This window comes from Leuciscus leuciscus (assembly GCF_965113295.1).
Source record: "Leuciscus leuciscus genome assembly, chromosome: 14".
Classification (NCBI taxonomy): Eukaryota; Metazoa; Chordata; class Actinopteri; order Cypriniformes; family Leuciscidae; genus Leuciscus; species Leuciscus leuciscus.
In genome coordinates this window covers 7,807,527-7,831,242 of record NC_138738.1, presented here as the reverse complement: position 1 = coordinate 7,831,242, position 23,716 = coordinate 7,807,527, and the positions used below count along the sequence as shown (strand labels likewise).

The 23,716-nt window shown below is 37.0% G+C and overlaps 1 protein-coding gene across 1 annotated transcript in view; it reads right to left on the bottom strand.

Moving 5' to 3' along the window:
• Window positions 1–23,716, bottom strand: part of LOC309513978 (twitchin) — a gene marked incomplete at its 5' end in the record, with an annotated part of 28,989 nt that overhangs the window by 1,715 nt on the left and 3,558 nt on the right. The window contains 38 exons of the mRNA XM_082190099.1: window positions 69–365; window positions 487–679; window positions 1,053–1,138; window positions 1,239–1,547; window positions 1,663–1,791; window positions 1,884–2,063; window positions 2,176–2,472; window positions 3,744–4,037; window positions 4,367–4,508; window positions 5,192–5,316; window positions 5,411–6,058; window positions 6,504–6,776; window positions 7,796–7,964; window positions 8,043–8,156; window positions 8,249–8,435; window positions 8,984–9,029; window positions 9,142–9,165; window positions 9,274–9,373; window positions 9,612–9,751; window positions 10,640–10,762; window positions 11,211–11,291; window positions 16,221–16,541; window positions 16,628–16,921; window positions 17,378–17,570; window positions 17,658–17,737; window positions 17,809–17,937; window positions 18,137–18,316; window positions 18,409–18,708; window positions 18,789–19,082; window positions 19,195–19,336; window positions 19,408–19,532; window positions 19,663–20,106; window positions 20,213–20,485; window positions 20,577–20,745; window positions 20,825–20,938; window positions 21,150–21,339; window positions 21,441–21,492; window positions 21,586–21,627. Coding sequence (XP_082046225.1) covers window positions 69–365; window positions 487–679; window positions 1,053–1,138; window positions 1,239–1,547; window positions 1,663–1,791; window positions 1,884–2,063; window positions 2,176–2,472; window positions 3,744–4,037; window positions 4,367–4,508; window positions 5,192–5,316; window positions 5,411–6,058; window positions 6,504–6,776; window positions 7,796–7,964; window positions 8,043–8,156; window positions 8,249–8,435; window positions 8,984–9,029; window positions 9,142–9,165; window positions 9,274–9,373; window positions 9,612–9,751; window positions 10,640–10,762; window positions 11,211–11,291; window positions 16,221–16,541; window positions 16,628–16,921; window positions 17,378–17,570; window positions 17,658–17,737; window positions 17,809–17,937; window positions 18,137–18,316; window positions 18,409–18,708; window positions 18,789–19,082; window positions 19,195–19,336; window positions 19,408–19,532; window positions 19,663–20,106; window positions 20,213–20,485; window positions 20,577–20,745; window positions 20,825–20,938; window positions 21,150–21,339; window positions 21,441–21,492; window positions 21,586–21,627 — 7,299 coding nt within the window. The remainder of the gene's footprint in view (window positions 1–68; window positions 366–486; window positions 680–1,052; window positions 1,139–1,238; window positions 1,548–1,662; window positions 1,792–1,883; window positions 2,064–2,175; window positions 2,473–3,743; window positions 4,038–4,366; window positions 4,509–5,191; window positions 5,317–5,410; window positions 6,059–6,503; window positions 6,777–7,795; window positions 7,965–8,042; window positions 8,157–8,248; window positions 8,436–8,983; window positions 9,030–9,141; window positions 9,166–9,273; window positions 9,374–9,611; window positions 9,752–10,639; window positions 10,763–11,210; window positions 11,292–16,220; window positions 16,542–16,627; window positions 16,922–17,377; window positions 17,571–17,657; window positions 17,738–17,808; window positions 17,938–18,136; window positions 18,317–18,408; window positions 18,709–18,788; window positions 19,083–19,194; window positions 19,337–19,407; window positions 19,533–19,662; window positions 20,107–20,212; window positions 20,486–20,576; window positions 20,746–20,824; window positions 20,939–21,149; window positions 21,340–21,440; window positions 21,493–21,585; window positions 21,628–23,716) is intronic.

Below are 23,716 nucleotides of genomic sequence, written 5' to 3'. Positions count from 1 at the left end.
TCAACTAAACCAACTAAACCAAGAAAAAAAAACTAAACCAAAAAATGTCAACAAAGTCATCCACAAACCTTTTTGTTTGGTGGTTCCCCAAACTGGAGACACTGATGGCTCTGAGAGACCTATATCATTCTTGGCAAACACTCTGAAATTGTACTCTCTTCCAGGCAAGATGTTAATGACTGTGAATTTGTTGTTGAACAAGCGGTCAACCACTGTGCGCCATGTTTGCTTGACAGAGTCCCGCTTCATCACCATGTAATGCAGATGGTTGTCTCGTTTCTCATCGGGAGAAGGAGTCCATGACAGAGTCACGGAGCCATGGACATTCTGTTCCAGTTCTACTGGACCTGGAGGCTTAGGGTCATCTGAAGATGAAAAATAAACAGGTGCCCATATAGTTACCATCAATATATTAGCTAGTCATTCAAACAGTATAGAAGTTTTAGGTAAGAAATTTGATTAGAAAGATTATACAGTAACTGTTACCAGTGACTCTTATTTCAATGGCGAAGGTGTCCTGGCCCACCATATTCTTGACATTGACCATATAGAGGCCAGTGTCAGACAGCTCTGATGTGTAAATAAATAGTTGAGAACCTTTTTCAAAACTAGTAACCGTCACATGTTTGGAAACTGGAACACCATCCTTTAGCCAAGTGATGTCTGGTAAAGGAGAGGCCTGTGAATAAAATAAAAGTCAATATATATTATAAAAAAACAGATGGGGGATGAGTTTCCTTAGTAGTGTGTTGAAACTTGTGGTTATGGTAAGGGGCGTGACATTTCTGAAACTTGTTGACCAATCACAAAATACTGGTCCAGTCGACCAATCAGAGCACAGTGCGCTTTTCGAAAGAAGGGGTTTCGACTGGAACTAAACTCTGGGGTAGAGAGGTAATGCAACAATGTAAAATATGAGAAAAATAATGTGTTTTTCAAACATTCAAGCATGAAAACCTATGTAGATCCCAAAAAGAAAATCAAGACTGTAAAATGGCATAATAGGTCCTCTTTAACTATTTTGGCTTTGTCATAATGATTTGATACTCTACCTCAAAACTGACGCTGACACGAACTGTGTTTCCAGCTTTAACAACCATAAAGCTTTTCATTTTTTTGTCAGTGAACTTTGGCTTTACTGAAAAAAACAAAACAAAACAAAATTTCAGATGAACTTATTTTTGTGTGAAACTAAAAGTTAAAGTCAAAGTGATATATAAAAAAATATGAATCTTTACCTGGAGGAGGCATGGCGATGATGTAATTGTCAAAGCTCTGTGGAAGCCCCTCTCCTCCTTCATTGGTGGCGATCACTCTAACCCAATACATGGCCATTGACTTCAATCCCACAACAGTGAAGGAAGTCTGATTTACTGCGTTTGTATTGTAACGGCTCCACTCGACTTGTTCTGCGGGCCTGATTTCCACAAAATAGCCTTTTGCTTCATCTTCCTCACCTTTGACTTCTGTAGGTTTAGTCCAGGAAAGAGACAGACTGGTGTAGCTCGATCCAGTTATTCTGAGGTCTTTGACCTTACCAGGAGGCTCTGGGGGCAATGACATCACAAATATTTGCTTAAAAATGAAGAAATGTTTTTTTGTACTCTATCTGACAAGTCATCATTTCTGTATATTGTGACATTGAGTATGAACTTGTCTTACTTTTGGGGTCCCTTGCAATTGCACATTCAGAGGGCCCACTTGGTTCGCCAGGGCCACATGTGTTAATAGCGCTCACTCTGAACTCATACTCCACACCTTCGATTACATCTTTTACTGCATATTTTTTGTCTAGATATCATATGAAAAAATGTACATTGAGCTGTTTTAAAATGAGATAAGTCTAGGCTACTTTAATTAAAATTCAATTAATTTTCAAAGACCTCTGATTGGATCATCTTTTGGGTTTGCTTGACTCCATAAATTGCTGCCCTTTTTGCGCTTTTCCAAATTGTAGCCAATGAGACTTCCCCCTCTAGTGCTGGAGGGTGGAAGCCAGGCCAAGTTAATGCAGTCTTTAAAGGCACTGACTATTTTAGGAGGAGCAGGAGAACCAGGGAATGCTGGGAACAGAAAGAACGCATTTTATTATGTTTAAAACACATTTACTTTTTCTAAAGACAAACAACTGGTAATTTACTACATCAAAATATGGACAGAAATAAGGAATCTCACCCAAAACGCCAGCAGCAATATCACTAGTTGTCATGAAGTCACTGAAGCCCTCTGAGTTTTTTGCCCGGATCCTGTAGCAGTACTTCCGGCCACAATCTATGTTTCTGTCTCTGTAGGTAGGCTGTCCAGGAATGTCTCCAATTTTAGTCCAGGTGTTTCGTCCCAGCTGCCGCCGCTCCAGGTTGTAATTAGTCAGTGGACAACCGCCATCATCCTTTGGGGGCCTCCATTTAAAATCAATAGCAGACAACGTACTTTCTACAATTTCTACAGGTCCTTGTGGTGGGGTTGGTCTGTCTGGAAAAAACAAAAAATATAATATATACTGTAGTAGTAGTATAAATAGTAGTGATGGGTCACAATGATAGAATAGTTGACTAGTCTTCCAACAACAAAATAGCTTGGTTCAGTCAGTCTATCGTTTTCCTTTTGCAGTTTTGATATTTTTAGTATTGGTTCTTTAATTTGCATGCACACAGCTAAAGCATTGTAAGAGCTGTATGTTACAAATATGCATGATGTCTGTACATTTAATATTCTTCCAAAATATGCTTTCATACAATATTTAGGCCTTTTCTTGATCTTAGCAGGGTTGGGGAGTAACGGAATACATGTAACGGCGTTATGTAATCAGGATACAAAAATCCAGTAACTGTAATCCGTTACAGTTACGTCAAAAAACATAGTAATCAGATTATAGTTACATTTTGAAAAAAGGGGGAATACTTTCAGGATTACAATGGTTTCATTTAAAACTAAATAAGTATTTTGGCATAATAACACTATATTAAGCGCTGCTTGATTATACAGTGGTTCCTGGTTCTGTTGACAGTAAGGACTCACGTGTGCCACGCGCTGGTGCATGTGCAAATAACAGCTTTCTACAATCTCCTCAGACGCAGATTGAATCACTGCTGCTAGTAGAAACGATGCTGCCTGCGGGTAAAATCGCTTTTAATTCATGGAAATTCCGCTGCTATTTTGTAGAAATTAGGAGAGTAGCTTTTTTAGTACCCAAAATGTCCTTTCTTATCTTTTCTCACGTAACGGGATGTTCGCTGTCTAGGTAACGTAGGGGAACTCCCACTGCCAACGCCCCGCGTCCAGTCAGGCAAATTAAGAAAGATCACGGCTTTAGTCAACATGTAGGCCTATTTTAAAATAAACTAATATGTAGATTGTGTAAAATTTTTAAATGTTGTGTTTTTATTTTTTAGTTAAAAATTAGTTAAAAATAAAACGAAATAATCTGTAATACCATAGATTAGCCACTAGATGTCTGTATAGCCCTTTACATAAATATATATTCAGGCGTGTGTATATTTTGCAAATATTGTACACTGGACCAAATTCTTAATAATTTTTTTTTTTTTTTATAATATTTCTTCTTGCTTGACTTTATTTATATACGTGACCTTGAAGTAATCCCAAAGTAATCAGTTACATTACTTTCATATTATAGTACTTGGATTACGTTACTGAATACTTTTTTTATGAAGTAATTTGTAACTGTAACGGAATACATTTTTAAAGTAACCCTCCCAAGCCTGGATCTTAGCAATACATACCAAGTACAATAAGTTTTGATGTTGCCTCTATAGTGGCAAATTCATTCTTGATTTTGATTTTTATCTCTCCGGTGTCTTTGCGCTGACACTTAGTAAGAAGTAGGCGGGTATGAGCTGAAGACTTTTCAATCTTGACACTGTGACCGTGCAGCAACTCTTCGTCCTCTTTAAACCACTGAATATTAATTGGTTCTTTTCCTGAAAATTGTAGCTTGAAGGAAGCATTTTCTCCCACTTTCACAATAACAGGCTCTGAGAATTTACTCAAGGCATCTGCATCTATTTTGGGTGGATCTGAAGAGAGAGAAAAGATCATTAATTGCTAATTGCTTTGATATAATCCAGGGCAGGGTGGTAGAGGTGTTGTTTATTCATAGAAGGAAATAAATGTTCACACAGCAATGTCTCTTTTATGGGTCCGGATACTCATTTAATGAAGGCATCACATCAAAATAGAATATCATCTAAGGTGCCTGTCTAATTCTACATGTGAGAGGTTATTATCACCCGACACCTTTTCCAACTACTTGCCCCCAACATTGCTCACTGCCCTCTAGTGGCTAAGGCAAATGACTGGCATTTTACTGCCAGTTTTATATATGGCAAAGTAAAAACACACTTACCTTCAACAATTAATGTAGCCTCTGATTTACGTCCTTCTGCCTCAAACTTGTATTTGCCAGCATCACTTTCTTGGCAGTCATGGATGATTAGTTTGTGGTGAGCCCCATCTTTGACAATTGTAATTCCATCCTTGGACTCTAACTGATGCATAACATAAAAAAAAAAAAAAAAAAAATATATATATATGTGTATGTATAATTATTTATTTATTATCTAATGTGATGGCAAAGCTGAATTTACCACACAATTAAGTGACAGTGTCACATTTATGAATATATATATATATATATATATATATATGTGTGTATAATTATTTATTTATTTATTTATTTATTATTTAATGTGATGGCAAAGCTGAATTTACCATCACAATTAAGTGAGAGTGTCACATGATCCTTCATAAATCATTCTAATATGCTGATTTGGTGCTCAAGAAACTTGTTATAATCAATGTTGAAAACAATTGTGCTGCTTAATATTTTTATGGAAACCGTGTTACACTAACATTCAAGTAAGTAAAACTTTTTTTAAAGAAAATAAATAAATAATTTTATTCAACAAGGATGCATTAAATTGATCAAAAGTGACAGTAAGGAGATTTATAATGTTACAAAAGATTTCTATTTCAAATAAATGCTGTTCCTTTAAAACAATCCTGAAAAAAAAAGTATCACAGTTTACATAAAAATATTAAGCAGCAAAAACTTTTTTAACATTTGAAATAATAATTCCATTATTAATGATCGAGCACCAATAATAATTGACATTCATTTATATTAAACATTTGTTTAGCAAAGTAGGATAAATATAATAAAAGACTGTACCTTTTTTCCATCTTTGTACCATAATCCAGTTTTATCTTCGCTGCTAAGTTTGCAGGACAACTCCGCTGATTTTCCAACGTTGGCTGCAGTATCTGACAACCCGTTCAGGAAGTGGACTCCATGGTCTGGATAAAAGTGCACAGGAAATATGTCAAATGACATCATCACACCACTGAGAATCAATTGACTTGATATGGAGCTTCAGACATGAAAACTTACCTATAATGCTGTTGGGAACCAATTCAACGACTCTTGCACGCTTCTTGCACTTATCACCAGACCCATCTCCACCTGATCCGTCTAAATCAATCCCATCTCCTTTTCCATCTCTCAAGGGACCATCTCCTCCTTTTCTGTTCTTCCCTGTTCCGTCACCTTCATTCCCATCTCCTCCACTGCCATTCTGTCCACCTCCTTTTCCTGCTGCCATGACTGCCATCATTTCAGCAGCTTCTCGCTCTGCTTTGGCCCTTCTGGCTGCCTCATCTCTTTCAGCTTGGGCCCTTCTGGCCGCCTCATCTTTCTCTTCCTTAGCCTTTCTGGCCGCCTCATCTAGCTCTTCCTGAGCCCTTCTGGCCGCCTCATCTTGCTCTTCCTGAGCCTTTCTGGCCGCCTCGTCTCGCTCAGCCTGAGCCTTTCGGGCCGCCTCGTCTCGCTCAGCTTGTGACCTCCTTGCTGCCTTATCTTGTTCGACTTGAGCCCTCCCGTCCGCCTCATCTCTTTCAGCCTGGGCCTTCCTGGCTGCTTCATCTTTTTCAGCCTGGGCCCTCCTGGCCGCCTCTTCATTTTCCCTTTGCAGTCTGTCCTTCTCCTCAGCTAAACGTCTGGCTAGTTCATCTGCACTTTTCCCATGGGCATTGGGATCATCTGAAAACAGTATCACTTACAATATACACGGCACCACACTATACTATACAATACATTGTCAATGATATACTTTGATCAGGCAAAAATACACCACCGGTCAAAAGTTTGGAATACAGCATATTGAAATGATTTCTGAAGGATCATATGACACTGAAGACTGGAGTAATGATGCTGAAAATTCAGCTTTGTCATCACTGGAATAAATTATATTTTAAAATATATTAAAATAGAAAACTATAATAATATTTATGCAATCATATTTCAAAATATGACTGTTTTTACTGTATTTTTGATTAAATAAATGCAGCCTTTGTGAGTATAACCTTTTTTTTTTACTTTTTTTTTTATTACTTTTCCCCCCCAAAACTTTTGACTGGTAGTGAATGAATTTAAAGTGCATCCAAACACAATTCAACTAAGAGGTAAAATAAATCAAGAATCCTACCTTCCACAACTAAAGTCCCCTGGCTTGACCTGAGCCCAGCAATAGCCGTGTAGACTCCCTTGTCGTCTTTTGTACAGTTTTTCACTGTTAGTTTGTGGACTTGCTTGTCTTCTGACACTGTGACGTCATATTTATCCCCATGCTCAACAGAGATGTCATTGGCACACCAGGTGATTTGTGGCACAGGGTCCGATAAGGCACACTCAAACACTGCATCCTGCCCCTCAACCACTTTAGTGTCTTTCAGTATGCCATTAAACTCCACATCAGGCACTGGAGGCACAAAACAACTCTTAAAGGGTTAGTTCACCCAAAAAGGAAAATTATGTCATTAATGACTCACCCTAATGTCGTTCCAAGCCCGTAAGACCTCCGTTCATCTTCGGAACACAGTTTAAGATATTTTAGATTTAGTCCGAGAGCTTTCTGTCCTTCCGTTGAAAATGTATGTACGGTATACTGTCCATGTCCAGAAAGCTAATAAAGACATCATCAAAGTAGTCCAAGTGACTACAGTGGCTCAATCTTAAGTTTCTAAAGCGCCGAGAATACTTTTTGTGCGCAAAAAACAACAAAAATAACGACTTTATTCCACTATTCATTTCCTTCTCTCTGGGCCTCGAGTGAGTTCACGTAGTAAAACTGGGTAGCGCTTCTGTGTTGTACACACGCATCACACACATGACCAGCGTCGGCCAATAGTGAGCCTACGTGTGACGTACAACACAGATGCGCTACGCATTTATACTACGTGAAAAAACTCGAGGCCCAGAGAGAAGGAAATGAATAGTGGAATAAAGTCGTTATTTTTGTTGTTTTTTTGCGCACAAAAAGTATTCTCGTTGCTTTATAAACTTAAGATTGAGCCACTGTAGTCACTTGGACTACTTTGATGATGTCTGTATTTCCTTTTCTGGACATGGACAGTATACCGTACATACTGTACATTTTCAATGGAGGGACAGAAAGCTCTCGGACTAAATCTAAAATATCTTAAACTGTGTTCCGAAGATGAACGGAGGTCTTACGGGCTTGGAACGACATGAGGGTGAGTCATTAATGACATAATTTTCATTTTTGGGTGAACTAACCCTTTAAACATTGAGGTTATAACAAGTAAAAATGAATTTGAGTGTAAATTAAAGCAGTGTAAAAGAGTAGCGTGGCAGTAGCTTTCCAAATATTGTGTGTTGCCAAATAGCAACATTGTACTATTTAATATAATTAATATTTACTATTAATATTTACAGATAAAAAAAAACAAAAAAAACATTGGTTTTATAATTTCTTACGTGTTAGGGAAGTTGAGAACATGTTCGCCTCCTCTACATCGACTTGATATAACCCAGCATCTTCTGGGCCAACATCTCTAATGCTGAACAAGTATGTTTCACCATATTTCTGCATATTATGTTTTGTGGAATCATCAGTTCCATCTCCATAGTCAAGCATTTCCCCATCCTGGTAAGGGTCAATCGAAGTGCATTACTCTTAAAGTATTATTAATGACATTGAGGCTATTTTAATGAGGGCACTTACTTTGTAGAGGAGGATTTTGCTGTTAGGATCCTTCAACTTCATGTCGAGTTCAAATTCTGCTGTTCCATCTGTTTTTACCTCAATAGGTTTCATGCTGTGGACTTTTTCAACATACTTGAGAGAAAAATCAAGAGTAGAGATTTTTCATATGGCATATGTATAAAAAACAGCAGTGTATACAATTGACTACTCAAAGCAAAAGAGACCTTGGACTGTTCTGCCTCTCTTTCCTTCTTCTTCTGGTTGAGTTTTCTCAACATCCACCTGAAGTCGGTGACTCCATATTCCTGACAAATGCGCTCATAATCTTTCTTGGCGGCACTCAGTAACACCTCCCAGAACTTTGGATCGATTTCACCCTCATTCGTTTGTTTTTGCTTTCTCTTCACAACCCTAAATGAAGAGTATCACAAAAGCTACTGAAAAATGTATAGAAGGAAACTTGGGCTATTATCTTCATCTGTTTTGATGTTATTTTTTTGCTTAAGGTTTGAGTAAACAAGTGAACACAATAAGGCATACATTAAATCAATTATAAACTATATGATTAAGGAAGATTTTAAGTTCTTAGAACCTGTTAATCTGGATAAATGGTTTTGTTTTATGACTGTTTTACTCTGTTTTACTTTAAGCCATTAAATAGTCTAAAACATGTTGTTTAAACACGTTATCACTATTACAACTCCTACTTAATGTAGTGTGACAACATGCCCCGTGGTCAATGTGAATGTAATCACCTGTATCTTTTTCCTTTTTTAATTACGGTGGAAATGTACAATAGGTTTTCTGTGCCCTAATAAATAAATAAAAACCCACCCTGAAAAATATTTACTATGATAACTAACTAACCCTGGTTCCCTTACTTTATTATTTCTCCCCCCATTGCATCATATTTGTTGCACGTGCATAAAATGTAAATATATGATGCAGTGATACATTACGTTTTCTTCAGCATTTTTCTGAACTCCTCAGGGTCACTTTGGGGGGCTGAAAAATTAGACATATTTTAAGTAATTTTGACACTGAACTCTTTTAACCAATCAATAGGTCTTTTGTTTATTTCATTTCAAGCATCATTAGCCCTGAGTTACATACATACCTGGCTTTCTTTTCTTGAATCCAACTGAAAAGAAGAGAAACAGATTGATTCATGCCTATGATACTTTTATTTTAATCATAAATGGAAGACTACTAAGATCATTAAAATAAATTAACTTTATGAATTTCCTACCTTCAATGATATTTAGTGCAGCAGTACAAACAGCTTTTCCAAATGGATTTATAACAAAACATTTGTATATGTCTGCTTGATCTGAATTTACATTTGGTATCTAAAGAAAGAAGTAAAAAGCCAAACCAAATATTATTAAGGAAAGCAAAACACAGAAATAAACTTAATTACAAATAAATTATATAAATAATACATAAATTAATTTTATATTATTTATTTAAAATATATGATCATCTTCTTCTTAACTACCAATATCAATTGGTACTAATGGTACAATTTAAACATGTAGAACAAAAATGGAACAGCTGATAACATGGTACTTCACATTTTCATTTCACCTCCAGAATATATTCTCCATTCTTCTCATCGTATCGTGAAACATATTTTGTTGAATTAGAGATGTCTCCCTTGTTACGTCCCCATGAAACTTCCGGTTCAGGATTTCCATTAACAACAGCTTTGAAAAAGGCCCGTTTGCCTGCAAACGGAACAGGTAACTGTGATGTTATATCAAGGACAGACAGACAGACAGACAGACAGACAGACAGATAGATAGATAGATAGATAGATAGATAGATAGATAGATAGATAGATAGATAGATAGATTTGAGTACAGATAGATTAAATTACAAAAAAATTATATTGAAGTTTTTATCGCCCTATAATCCATCGCGCTCTTTAAGATCACTAAATTCAAGGCTTTTGGTCATACCTAGGATATCCAGAACCACCAAAGGAGGGAGAGCATTTTCACATTTGGCTCCAAAACTCTGGAATAGTCTTCCTGATACTGTTCGTTGCTCAGACTCGCTCTCCCAGTTTAAAACTAGATTAAAGTCGCATCTCTTCAGCCAGGCATTCATATAATCCTACAGTTCTAACTACAATCCGGCCTCTAGCTCATAAATGACAGAGGAGAACTGGCCCCCGACTGAGCCTGGGTTCTCCCAAGGTTTTTTTTCTCCATTAGGTCACCTGATGGAGTTTTAGGACACCATTAGGTCACTTGATGGAGTTTTAGGACACCATTAGGTCACTTGATGGAGTTTTAGGACACCATTAGGTCACTTGATGGAGTTTTTCGGTTCATTGCTACTGTTGCCTTTGGCTTGCTCAGTTTGGGATATTTGGGGGATATTTAATTTCATTTTATCAATCAATAAATTCCTCTTGAAACAAACTTTGTTGTATTATTTTAATTTAATACTGTGAAGCTGCTTTGATACAATCTGTATTGTGAAAAGCGCTATACAAATAAACTTGACTTGACTTTTTTTCTTTTTTTTTTTTTTTTTAAGAAATGATCATGTTTAAATTCTATTATCAATCCAAATGCTCCATGGCAAAAAATGAAGAAAACAATTACCTTCCTGTAGCGTCAAGGCTATGGGTTTTCTGCTGAAATCAGGAGTAGTACATCCAGGTGGCAGTTCCTCAACATACTGTGTGATCATAACACCAGGCACTCTGGATCTCTTCCTAATTGCCACTGAAGTAGCAGAACAGTATTTTCAAAAACAATTCCATGATGTTTAATTTGGTAAAACAGTGAAATAGGCCTATGTTTTCTTGGATCTATAGAGAGTCAAGGCCAACAAACATCAAATGGCATGTGGTCAACAAAAAGTCCACAGCTTCAAAGATCCTGCAACGTGAAGCCATTCACAAGTGAAGTGAAGTGAAGCCATTCACATAAATCCATGCAACATGCTTCAGGAAAGCGTTGCAGGATCTTTGAAGCTGTGGACTTTTTGTTGACCACATGATGGCGATGTTTTATCACAACCTCCATCATGAATACTTCCTGATCCGGACATCTACTGCTTGATTAACAATAAGGCCATTGATGATGGAACAAAGCAAATCTACAGTAAATGATTCAGATGGTTTAAAGAATTTTGACATTTGGCATGTCTCGTATCATGATTTTAACTTACCGCCCGTTCCTTTTGCTGGGTTCGACATCTTCAAAATGCAAGATTTGCCTTTAAATTCAGAATTCGTAATGGTTGCAGTGTCTTATAAAAAGAGAAAAGAGAGGGCAAAAACATTAAATTGCACATGTAATCATTATTGTCTTTATAGCAGTTTATAGGGTGAATAAAGGTCGACGTAGAACACCTAAGCTAAATTATCTTTATTCTTCCGTTCCTAAAATAAGTATTAATTAAATCCTAAACTAAAATGCGATGACACAAAAGGGCTTATTTTGTTCTGACATCATTTCAGGGGGCATGTCACACAATATCTGGACAGAAGTGAGCAACTGAAGCTCTGTCCCAGTTTGGCAAGAGAATATTAGAAAAAATGTAATTAAAGCCAATTACTCACCATAGCAAATGGATATGATTAACTCTAAAAAGCAGCTGCATTTGTTTTATTCTTGTTTCACAGAGAGACTCTTGTTTTTGTCATTAAGAACTGTATTTTCATAAGGGATTTTCACGGATGAAGGCCTGATACAGTATGTGTGAAAAAGGAATATGAAACACTGTCTGACAGCTATATGTCCCTAAGTAACCTACCTTGTGGACATCAATCGGTGTTCCATGAATGCACCTCTTACAAGATAGTAAAATTTAAGCAATATGCCCTCTGTAAAAAACATTGTCAAACTTTTTGTAAACCATACCTATAACCACATGGTAAAATGCTATGTACATGTAAATAATAACTTTTTACTGTTTTGATACATGCTGTCTAGTCAATAACCAAAAACTATGTCATTAACTGAACCAATAAAGATATATTAGGATGTGATATTATACATTCTGCAAGTAAAGTAACACAAGACTGACATAAAATCTTTTTAACACCACGTTAAGATTGACAGGATCCTTTTCAATGATTTTACAAGCAAGGCTATAGCTTTACCCCTTAGCCTTTGATCGGTCACATACCTCATAAACTTATCAGAGATGTGCTACCAGACCAATTATGCTTTGGCTTTGGAGTTCAAATCGTATTTAAAATACTAATGAAATTATAAAATTCTATAATATTTAAGTTTTGAAGTATATGAGGAGAATCGGTATGTAACTATTTACAAGAAAAGGTACTGTATTTAATGATCTTTTACTGATAACCCACTCAACATAGAGTAACTACGCTACTATAGTATGAAAATTGATTCAGTCTGACTTTTGCGATTATTTATATGTAAGAAAGCAACTTAACATCACAACATCCCAACATGAGTACCATCTGGAATCTGATCTATGCATCACTACTTAGAATCAGATCTGTTGTAGGGTATCTTCCCATTTATAAAACAAGCCTGAAATCTGAGATTTTTAAAAAATGCTTTAAATTATTTTGCATATAACTTTTTAATACATTTTGATGCATCATATTGTATATTTTATCATAAAAGTAAGTAAAAGAAGAAAGAACGAGAAGCAACTCACCTTCACTTGTAGCTAACTTGCTCTGTCAACACAACCGTGTTCGACAACCACAATTTATTGCGGTCTCTCTATTTTGTTCAGCAATAAAACAGTAGTGGGCCAAATTGAAACCTCTCAAGCACTGCAGTCATATTAGCTGTCACATTAAATCTGTTATTTGGGTGAGGTTTACAGCGGCAAAGAGACAGATGCCCTGTCCGTGGTCCATGGTCATACTTATTCTGTAAATAGTGAGGGTGACATTCAAGTTACTTTTATGATGACTGTTCATTTGCCATTGCCAGGGACAAGATGCCAGAAACCTCACCTTTGCCAGAAAACAAAAGGATCTAGTTTATGCCAAGTTTACTAGTTGTTAGTTATACCATCTAACACCATCTCTATAATGACCTTACATTAGGTGTAAAATAAGAAATAAGCTAAGTGATGTTGGAACGTACTACAATAGCAGCACTCATCTCAGTAATTCACCATATTTTGTCATTTGTATGGCAATGTTTGGCGATATGTGAGCCTATGTTAAATTCTTGTTTTAATGGGACATGCTATTTATAACAATGATGCACAAATAAATAAATTGATATTATGACTTATGTGTTGGGTATGTAGCCCCAGAAGGCAGGAGCCATTTCACATGCACAGGAGCTGACCATGCTTTATATGCCCAGACAGCTTAGCAAGCTCTCACAAACATAGTGGTCACATTATTTGGGCCCAATAAAATACATAAACACATGACCTTATGACAAACTTTGTCCAGATACCAATAGAGTGCCGCAGGGAAGACGTATTTTTGTAGGCCAAAACCTGGAAATTAGTTAGCATTTTAGCATGCTTCCATCGACCCTAAGCTAAATGCCTGAAATAAGATATTTTTTTTACGTAAAGACTGAAAGAGTTGTCAGAAGCTTGTGATGGTGACGTTAAAGTCATGTGACATTGGTGTCATTATTTTCCTTTTAAATATTATTATTATTATTATTATTCCAACTTCAACATACATAATGAAATAGGAACATACAAACAATTCTTCCTATCTTACATTCACCTCAACATTTAGGGATCAAAGCGCAACCGCAAATGCGCATGCGCGATTCTGTTTGGTTTGATGGAAGGTCACAGAAGCGCGGTAAACCCAAAAGTGCGCGTGGGCGCTGTCTTGTTTTCACTGGATGACAAGAACACTCCGTTCATGCACGCGGAATACCGGTATCCAGCAGGTGTTGTTGCTTTATAGGAGCAATGACGAGGCAGTGTTGATTTCAGGTGAGCGTATCACAAGCTGTCAGTCAGTCGCAACTATGTAAGAGACTGTGGGAGACTGTGTTTACTGACATTGTCCTCCTAGCCCCATCTATGAAGATTCCTTAAAGCGACAGTTCATAGATAGTCATCCTTATTGACTTAAAATGAAAGTCACATTTGCTCATGTTGTTCCAAACTAGTAGCCTATGTATTTTTCTCCCCGTGAAACACACACACAAAAAATTTTTTTTTTGAAGAATATCATGCCCAATATCATGCCCAACATGAGGAAAGGAGGACTTCAATGACAGAGTCAGATGTTTGTGGGTCTGTTTGACATTTTGGAGTATAACAGCCAGTCCTCATTCACTTAACATTTTCATGTTAAAAAAGTGGTCCGGATATTCTTTAAAATACTCATGGAAGAACACCAGTCATTGAATGGTCATCTACGCATCTGAGTCAGTCCCTATGTAAATGTAAGCCCAAACAGTAGGAAATATAACATTATAGGCTTTTGTATTTGTTATTGTACAAATGTTACAATATACATTTAATGTATTCATTGAATTGAATTTGAAAAATCTCAGACTACTGAAATTAAAAGGTTATATTTTTGATTTGGTTAAACTTACATTCTGGATTGCTTATTGATAGTGGTTTCAGTTTCTACTGCTAAGAAGTCAGAGATGCCTACGGACATTGGAGTTGTTTATGTAAGGAACCATGCTGAGACTGGAACTGAGTGCTGGGTCATTCCGTGTCAGCTCTACCAGAAGTCCCCAGCTCAAATGTTTTATTTTATGGTGAATGACTGTATATGAAGAAGAAAGGCAAAATATGAAATGTCATGAATGAATATTTATTGAGTAATATACTATGTTGTAGAATTTTCACCTAAGATTTGGAGCCAAATTACAGGGAGGGTAAAAATGTATTTATAAAGATGGCATTATATAATATTTTTACACAGAGATAGATAAGTTGATCAGAAAAATCGGTTGACTTTAGCCATCTTTGTTGCATTATACAGAATGCCATTATACAGAATGCCATTATACAGAATGCCAAATTGGGTTGATTTGACACGGAATGACACGGAAAAATCCATGTCTTTGGATTATTATTATTTTTTGTCATGTCAGTTGGATTTTTGTAATTTCAACCAGAAGGATAATGCTGGAGTAGTGGAACGTGTGTGCGATTAAATGTCTGTGAAGCTTTTTCAAACATTTTCAAGAATAATGTCTAGTATAGTTCACTGGTTCAACTAGACTTTATTGGAGATGATTAAAATTTCAAAGAATAATATGGTAGAAACTATGCTTGTCAGAAAATGTTTTATTTTTTATTGAGAAGTCCTTAAATACATTCTAATAATTGCTTATATTTTTGGTAGTACATATTGTGGTATATTAGGAAATTGTATGTGTTCTCAATTGCAATCCGCCACAGCTATGTTCATTTATATGCATGCACTGCCCTAGCTTAAAATGTATGCATGAAATTAGTTGTGGCAGAAGCATAGCAAAAATTGCCACGTCCAGCAGAATGAAGATCAATCTGAAATAGAGAAGAGAAAAGAAGAAAGAAGAAAATGAATGACTACTACCTATTCTATGCAAACAAGATTAGTTGATTGAAGAGTTTTTCGTTTTTGTCTTAAACCTTGGTTTCTTTGTAAAAGCTGAATATAAAATCGCATCTGTAAAAGTACTTTGATTTACATGTGTAATGCATTGAGTTGACCATGGCTCTCCATCTACTTTTTCAGAGAGCCGAATTATCCAAATGAGAGTTAATTTTTTTTGCAAGTATAGGCTAGTTACTCAAGCTTAATTTTTTGTTGTTGCATTTCAAAATAAGTCATATTGGAATTGATAATGCAATGCAAGTACACACAGGATTCTTAATTTTGTCAAAAGGGACAGTGTTGCGGACATTAATGTAATCTGTCTTCTAAGATTAGTTTTTTATTTTTAATTGCTGACCACTGAGTGCTTCTGAACTCAGCATAGAGATTTGCACAGAAAGCGCTCTAAAGCATTAAGCGGTGCAGCTAATTTGTCTAAATCAATCTATGACCGCATACAAATGATTGACGGTCCATATTTGCCCCGCAGGTCACATTTTGATGGGCTCTGGCATAGGCTATAGACCAATCTGCCCACTTGCATTACGTAACCATGTTCTAAATTATTAACAACATGACTCATTCACAAAGGACAAACCAGTATGTAAATCAGGTGACTCTGGTAAACTCAAGCCTCTAAGTGATCACTGCACCTGTCATACCTTTCACTTTTAATGTTGAAGAACATTCTGCCTTGCCAAATGAGTTGACTGCCACCACTTTGTACTCGCCACTATCTTCAGAGCGAACTCTGAGGATGTACATAGAGCAGACACCAAATACATTTGTGATGTAGTAGTTTTTGTCAGAGTTGATGCAAATCCCGTTATGGTACCATGCAATATATGGGCTGGGGCAGCCGCGTACAGCACAAGTCATGTAGCACTGGTATCCTTTTGGTGGAGTGTGGTATTTCAGTGGAACCATGATGGAAGGTGGCCTTTCTAAATTGGTTACAGGCGGCATTGTTGAGGGTGCTACAACTAGTTGGTAGGAAGGAAAGAAAAGTTCTCAGTATTTAGCATTGCGCAATACAATAAGTTACATTGGTAGTGGTCCTACTACCCACCTTTATTGCTGTTTATGCCCCACGTTGGTGAATCTGAAGGATCAGAAAGTCCCATATCATTTTTTGCATAGACTCTGAAGTGATATTCTCGACCTGGTTGAATGCTGGTAGTGTAGGTAGTACAGAGTAGGTGGTCAGCTATTGTGCGCCAAATGCGTGTGTTGGAGTTATGTTCTTCCACCATGTAGTGCAGTCGGTCATCTTTCTCGTGGTCTGGAGACATACCCCACTTGATAATGACTTTACCATAAACCACTTGTTCTAGCTCCACTGGGCCTGGAGGCTTGGGTTCATCTGCAGCCGCATAAAGAGTACTTTTTTAGTGTTAGGAATATTTATCCAATAGTTATTTTCACTCATGAGTAACTCTTTGTTTCTTTGACAAATGCTCTTTTCTAGTCTCTCAAGGTGTGGTCTCACCTAGGCATAAAGCATGTAAAATTACTTTGGACCCTGCAATGAATGTTTGCAACAGGCGATAAAGTTACACTTCATGATTTCTGTTTTTGTTGAATTTTATTAAATAATATTCAATTCAATTCTCTTGCTGATTTTATTTACTGTGAAGTTTAGATCCTGTAATGATGCTACCCAAATTTGCAGGTTAGAGTTTGTATGCAGCAAAAGACTAAACCATTTATATACTTGCATTCCCACTAATATGAATGAAAGTGAGTAAAGCAGAAGAAAAAAAGAAAAACTAGTGTGATTACACCTTTTTATAGTTTACATAATGTAGCATGATTTTACCTGTTACTCTGACCTCTATGTCAAAGCTGGCTTGCCCAATTGAGTTTTTAGCCACAATGGTGTAGACACCAGAATCGTCGTACTTTGAGGAGGGTACGACAAGCGTGCACGTGCCATCAGAATGAATGATCTTGTTCCAGGGAGATACAGGTTCACCATTCTTAAGCCACGTAATGTCTGGTGGTGGAGAGCCCTGTGTGTCAAATATAATTTTTTTGAAGATGATGATTGACTACATAGAGGGAAGGAGTGTAAAATGTGTCTAGATGTGCACTTTTACCTCATAATCAATTTTGATTCTGATAGAATATCCAGATCTCACAACCATAAAGTCTTCAGGATCTTTGAAATGGGGCTTCACTGGAAATTGGTCAAAATCAGTAAATATGTTTGCAATTATCTCAGAGATTATCTTGATTTCTGTGACTTACTGTTGGGGTTTTTAGCGCAGACCATCACAGAGGGAGCACTGTGTTCTCCAGCCCCAGATATATTAATGGCTGATACTCTGAACTCGTACTCTGACCCCTCAGACACATCCTTCACTGCATACTTCAGAGCTGTAAGAAGTAGAGACCACTTATTTTATCTTATATTTTGAGGTCTTTGAACTTCAGGCAAGGTGCTTGCTAATGGTTATTTATTGATTTGCCCTAGCAATTGTTTTCCAGACTCAACATTTGTACAGCCTAGAATTGAAAGTCAGTGCTTTTCATTGAAGGTGGAACTTTGAAAAAAATAAAAAATAAAAATAAATACCTTGGATAGGTTCACTAACTGGGTTCAGAGTCACCCACTGGTTTGTATCTTTCTTGCATTTCTCTAGCTGGTAGCCCAAGATTTTATTCCCTCCGTCTGTCTCTGGTGGAGTCCATGTTAGGTTAATACAGTTTTTGAACGCACTGACCACTTTTGGTGGGGCTGGTGGACCAGGAAACACTGCCAACACATAGTAATATAGGCATAAATATTAGATGATTTAAGTACTTCTCAATATGGAAAATTCAGCAGTAAAGACTTAAGGAGTTTACTTAATGAGCCAGCCATGATTTTTTCACTCTCGATCGCCTCACTGATGCCCTCAAGATTCTCAGCATAGATGCGATAGATGTACCTCTTGCCAAGGGACACGCTTCTATCTCTGAAGGTTAGATGGTTAGCTGAAATATCCCCAACCTTTTTCCAGGTACTCTGCCCAACCTGTTGACGCTCAATTATGTAGTTTGTCACTGCTGAGCCACCGTCATCCTTCGGAGGATTCCATTTCAATTCAAGGACTGCAGATGTGCTTTCATTCACTTCTAGTGGGCCTCGTGGTGGACCTGGCTTGTCTGTCAGGGGCACAGATGTGTTACTTAAAATATAGTAACAGTATAACTTTAAACAGTTCAATTGCAAATATTGTACTCACCTAGTACAATAAGACTTGATAAAGCCTCAATAGAACCAAAAGGGTTTTTTAGCTGGATTTTGATTTGACCAGTATCCGATCGCAGGCAGTCTTTCATTTGAAGACGACTGTGGTTTGATTCCTTCACCACTTTAACTGAACCTCCATCAAGAAGCTCAGAGCCTTTTTTAAACCATTTAATCACCAATGAGGCTTGTGGAGGAAATGACATCTTAAAAGATGCACTCTGGCCTGCTTTCACTATCACGGGGTTTGAGAACTTTTGCAAAGCGTCTGGGTCGAATTCTGGAAGATCTGGGAAAACAAAAGCAATATACAGCAGAAAATATAATTGTAATTTCCAAACTGACAGTAACTTCCTTACACTTTAGTCAAATGTAAAAAAGGAAAATTGAATTGTAATTACCTCCCACTCTCACCACGGCCTCTGTCTTGCAACCATTAACCTCAAAATGATATAGACCTGCATCAGAATCCTTGCAGTTCTCTATAATGAGCTTATGTGTACAACCATCTTTAGAGATGACCACTCCATCTTTGGAAGTCAGCTGATGAAAAAAGATTTACATGAATGTCATATCAGTGATGTCAGTGATGTACTGCTACGACACAAACTTACCTTCTTTCCATCTTTATACCACACACCATCCATTTTGTCAGTATTTAGTTTACACACTAGCTCTGCAGGTTTGCCACGGAGGGCATTTTTGTCTGATAATCCACTTGCGAAGTGCACTTTATCATCTGGAATGAATGCATTTGAATGAATTATAATAACTTGACTTTGACTAAGTGGTAAGTTATTCATGGAACTTGAAGAATAAGCAATGTAAAAGGCTGACACAGTTTTTGTAAATTTTTGTCATGAACATACCTGTACCGTCTCCACCAGATCCAACCGCTGATCCATCTGCTCCCAAACCCATTCCAGAACCCTTTCCACTCTCCCCACTTCCTTCTTTACCCTCTCTTCCTTGTTCGTACTTCCCTGTTGCATTTCTTCCACTTCCGTCTCCCAAGCCAAGTCCTCCACGACCATCCGCTCCATCACCACATCCATCTGCTGCGTCACCACGACCATCCACTCCATCACCACGTCCATCTGCTGCGTCACCACGACCATCCACTCCGTCACCACGACCATCAGTTCCATCATGGCCATCCGCTCCATCACCACTCCCATCCGTACCCTTGCCTCTCCTAGCTGCTTCATCTTTTTCTCTCTGCACTCTTGCCTGTTCTTCTGCCAGACGTCTTGCAAGATCACCTGCTCCATCCATTGCACCACCTCGACCCTTCCCCCTGGCGTTAGGATCCTCTGATGTGGCATAGAGAAATGATAGAACATTATTCTGATTCATATACATTGCAGTGCAGAAGTATGCTGAAGATGGTTTGTTTCTTTGTTCCTCTTGAAGACTTACCATCTACAGCAAGGGTGGCCCTGGATGATTTAATCCCAGCAATAGCCGTGTACACGCCCTTGTCCTCTTGGCTACAGTTCTTTACTACTAATCTGTGGCTGAGCTTGTCTTCAGAGACTGTGATATTGTACTTGTCTCCATGCTCAACAGAGATGTCATTGGCACACCAGGTGATTTGTGGTACAGGACCAGAAAAAACACCCTCAAACACTGCATCCTGCCCCTCAACCACTTTAGCATCTTTTAGCATGCCATTGAACTCCACATCAGGAACTGTGGGGAAATTATTAATGAAGCAGATGTATACTGAAAATGCTATATAAAAAAAAAAAAAAAAAAAATAAAGAATTAAATGCCTTCTTACTTGCTAAGATTGTTGAGAAAATGTTGACATCCTCAACATCCACTTGGTAAAGTCCACTATCATCTAAATCAAGATTTTTGATGCTAAAATTGTACTTATCACCAGTTTGCTTCATAATATGTTTAGAGGAATCATCAGTGCCATCACCATAATCAATCATTTCACCGTTCTGGAAAGAGTAAAGAGTTTTAAGTGTTTTTTTGCTGGATAACATTGTTCGTTATCAATGTAAAACCATTTGAACTTACTTTGTACAGATGCATTTTACTGTTTTGGTCCTTAAGCTTCATATCAAACTCAAATTCAGCTCTGCCACTTGTCTTCACTTCAATCTGCTTCATATTGTCAATGTTTTGAACCACCTGTAAGAAATAAAATAAATGGGATTTCAGAAGTAAATTTAAGACTTTGCCGCATATTCTTTAAAAAACAACTATAAATGATTATAGAAATTTACGAAAAGCACTGTTGCAATTACAGAAGTGTCTCAAGGCAGAGTTTCACTATCCAAATCAAAAAGAGTGGAAATTGACTGACGACCCAGCCTCAGATAATTAAATTCCTGACAGTTACCTTTGCTTGTTCATCCTCCTTCTCCTTTTTCTTCAGATTAAGCTGTTTTAGCATCCAGCGATAGTCGGTGACTCCAAATTCATGACAGATGCGCTCATAATCTGCCTTTTTGGCACTTAGCATCACTTCCCAGAATTTTGGATCAATCTCTCCCTCTTTCTTGGGTTTTTCTTTTCTCTTCTTGACAGGTCTAGATGGAAGATTTTTTTTCATTTCGATTAGAGAGAAAGCAGCTGTGCTTTTATAAGAGACATTTCTGAAACACTTGATTCCTTGTGGTAAAACAATTACTTGGTTTTCTTAAGCATTTTCCTGAAGTCCTCGGGATCATTGGTTTGACCATCTTAACAGAAAATTGTCAAAATGATCAAAACAGAAGAAAATATCATACAATATCAATACAAAATCTATACATTCATTTATCATTTTAGATGACCTTTGTCTGAGGATGTGTCAGTTTTCTTTTTCTTGAATCCAACTAAAAGACAGAGAAAGTAATTACCACAAGAACAAGAACACATGCATTCAGAATCAGATTATACAACATATTCTAATTGCCTAGTTATGCACATTGAATGTGGTAATATTATTGAATGTTGTCCTTTGTTTAATGAAAATATGTTGCCTACCTGAAAATACACTCAATGCAGCTGTGCACACTGCTTTTCCAAATGGATTTGTAGCAAAACATTTGTACGTGTCTGCTTGGTCTACTTGCACATTTAGTATCTGTTGGTTTCAACACAACAAATTAAACAAGTTTTTACTGTAGAAGGACCCATCTTCGTAGTATACTGCTCTGTATGATAATGTTGTAATTTCAGATCCAAATCTTTGGAGTTTGGTACAGTATCTTACCTCTAGAGCATGTTCTCTAGTCCTTTCATCATATCTTGGCTTATATTTTTCTGGATCAGAAGTGTCACCTTTGTTGCGAGCCCATGTTACAGTTGGTGTTGGATCTCCACTCACCATTGCTTTGAAAATGGCCACCTTGCCTGCAGTGGAGAAAGGCAGCCCATTCATCATTTCTGAGTTTGATGCTTATGAAGCATCTACTACCCGAAGCTACTACTTTTTCATTATAGCTAAATGACTGCTCAACTAACACATAAATGTTTAATCTAATCCACAGAATATAGTCTAATAGACTAGGCCTATATATCAATTGTACCATAAATTTAACAACTGAGCAGAGCAACTCATTTAAATACGGCATATATATATATATATATATATATATATATATATTATATTATATATTATTTTATATGCTTTTTAACTAGCAACATTTATTATTGATACCTTCTTGCACCGTCAAGGAGATTGGCTTCCTGCTGAAATCAGGTGTAGTTTTTCCACGTGGTAGTTCCTTGACGTACTGGGTGATCATAACACCAGGCACTCGAGATCTCTTCTTGATCTCCACTTGAATCATTAAATCATGTGATTACCACAAATATACTAAATATGCATATGTCATTCAAAATTTAACTGCCAGATACACTGCCTTTACAATTGATATTCATTTAACCACATGAGGGCAATGTTTCCTTTAAAGTTTGGACCAAAACAAATTAAGGGGTATAAAAATACATAATAAGAAAACACTTTGAACCTACCTACCATAAATGTTTTAGGCTTGAGGGTGCATTTATTATATGTGTGTGAAAAGTTAAATTTGTGTTTCTAAAACAGTGTTCTCTTGGCAATTGACTTGAAACTGCTCTAAAATTGGGTTGTCAACTTAGCAGCTGTTGAGGTTTTGAAGTACTAAAAGCTTTCAAACACATGCAATATAGGCCTAGGCCCAAATTTTTGTCTGGGAAATATTTAATTAAAATGTTACATTACATGTAAATAATTGCATTTACAGTATTTTGATTCAAATATAGCTTACCCTGACCACCAGGAATCTCTTCTGCAGGCTGTGGCATCTTCAGAATGTTTTACCCTTGTTCCAATATTGTTCCAGTGGTCACTTTATGAATTTAGGCTGTATATGAAAAACAAATATTTTAAATATTTTCATGGCATTAGAACCAAGGTTGGCTTTTATTTAGTAAAACAGTAAGGCGTAAAAAATAAGTCAGGGATTAAATCACTGGGGTACAGAGTCTAGAACACACTGATGATCCCAACCACTGTACCAACCACAATGTACACACACTAACTAGAAGTTGTTATGAAAGTAACATCAAAGTGAAATGGCTGAGAACAGCAAAGTGGAGCATGAATGTTTGTTTCTACTGAATACGTTAAATTCTCTGCTGAGGGTTCAGATAGTGATAATTACTGTGCTGATGCACCAAAAGATTTCTTTGTTTGGTAAATCCTATCCTAAAGTATCATTTTAACTACATTCTCCATTCATTTTTTGCATAGATATTTTTTTGCACTGTTTTCTCAGCGACCTATTCCTGCTGTAATCACAACAGTAATATTGTGATTGTTTTTTTGTTTTTTGTTGTTGTTGTTGCTCCTAATGGTTCTCAAGAAGATGCATCATGCTGTGACCTTAAAAAAGTTAACCAATAAAGATATATTAAGAATTTGATTGGATGCAT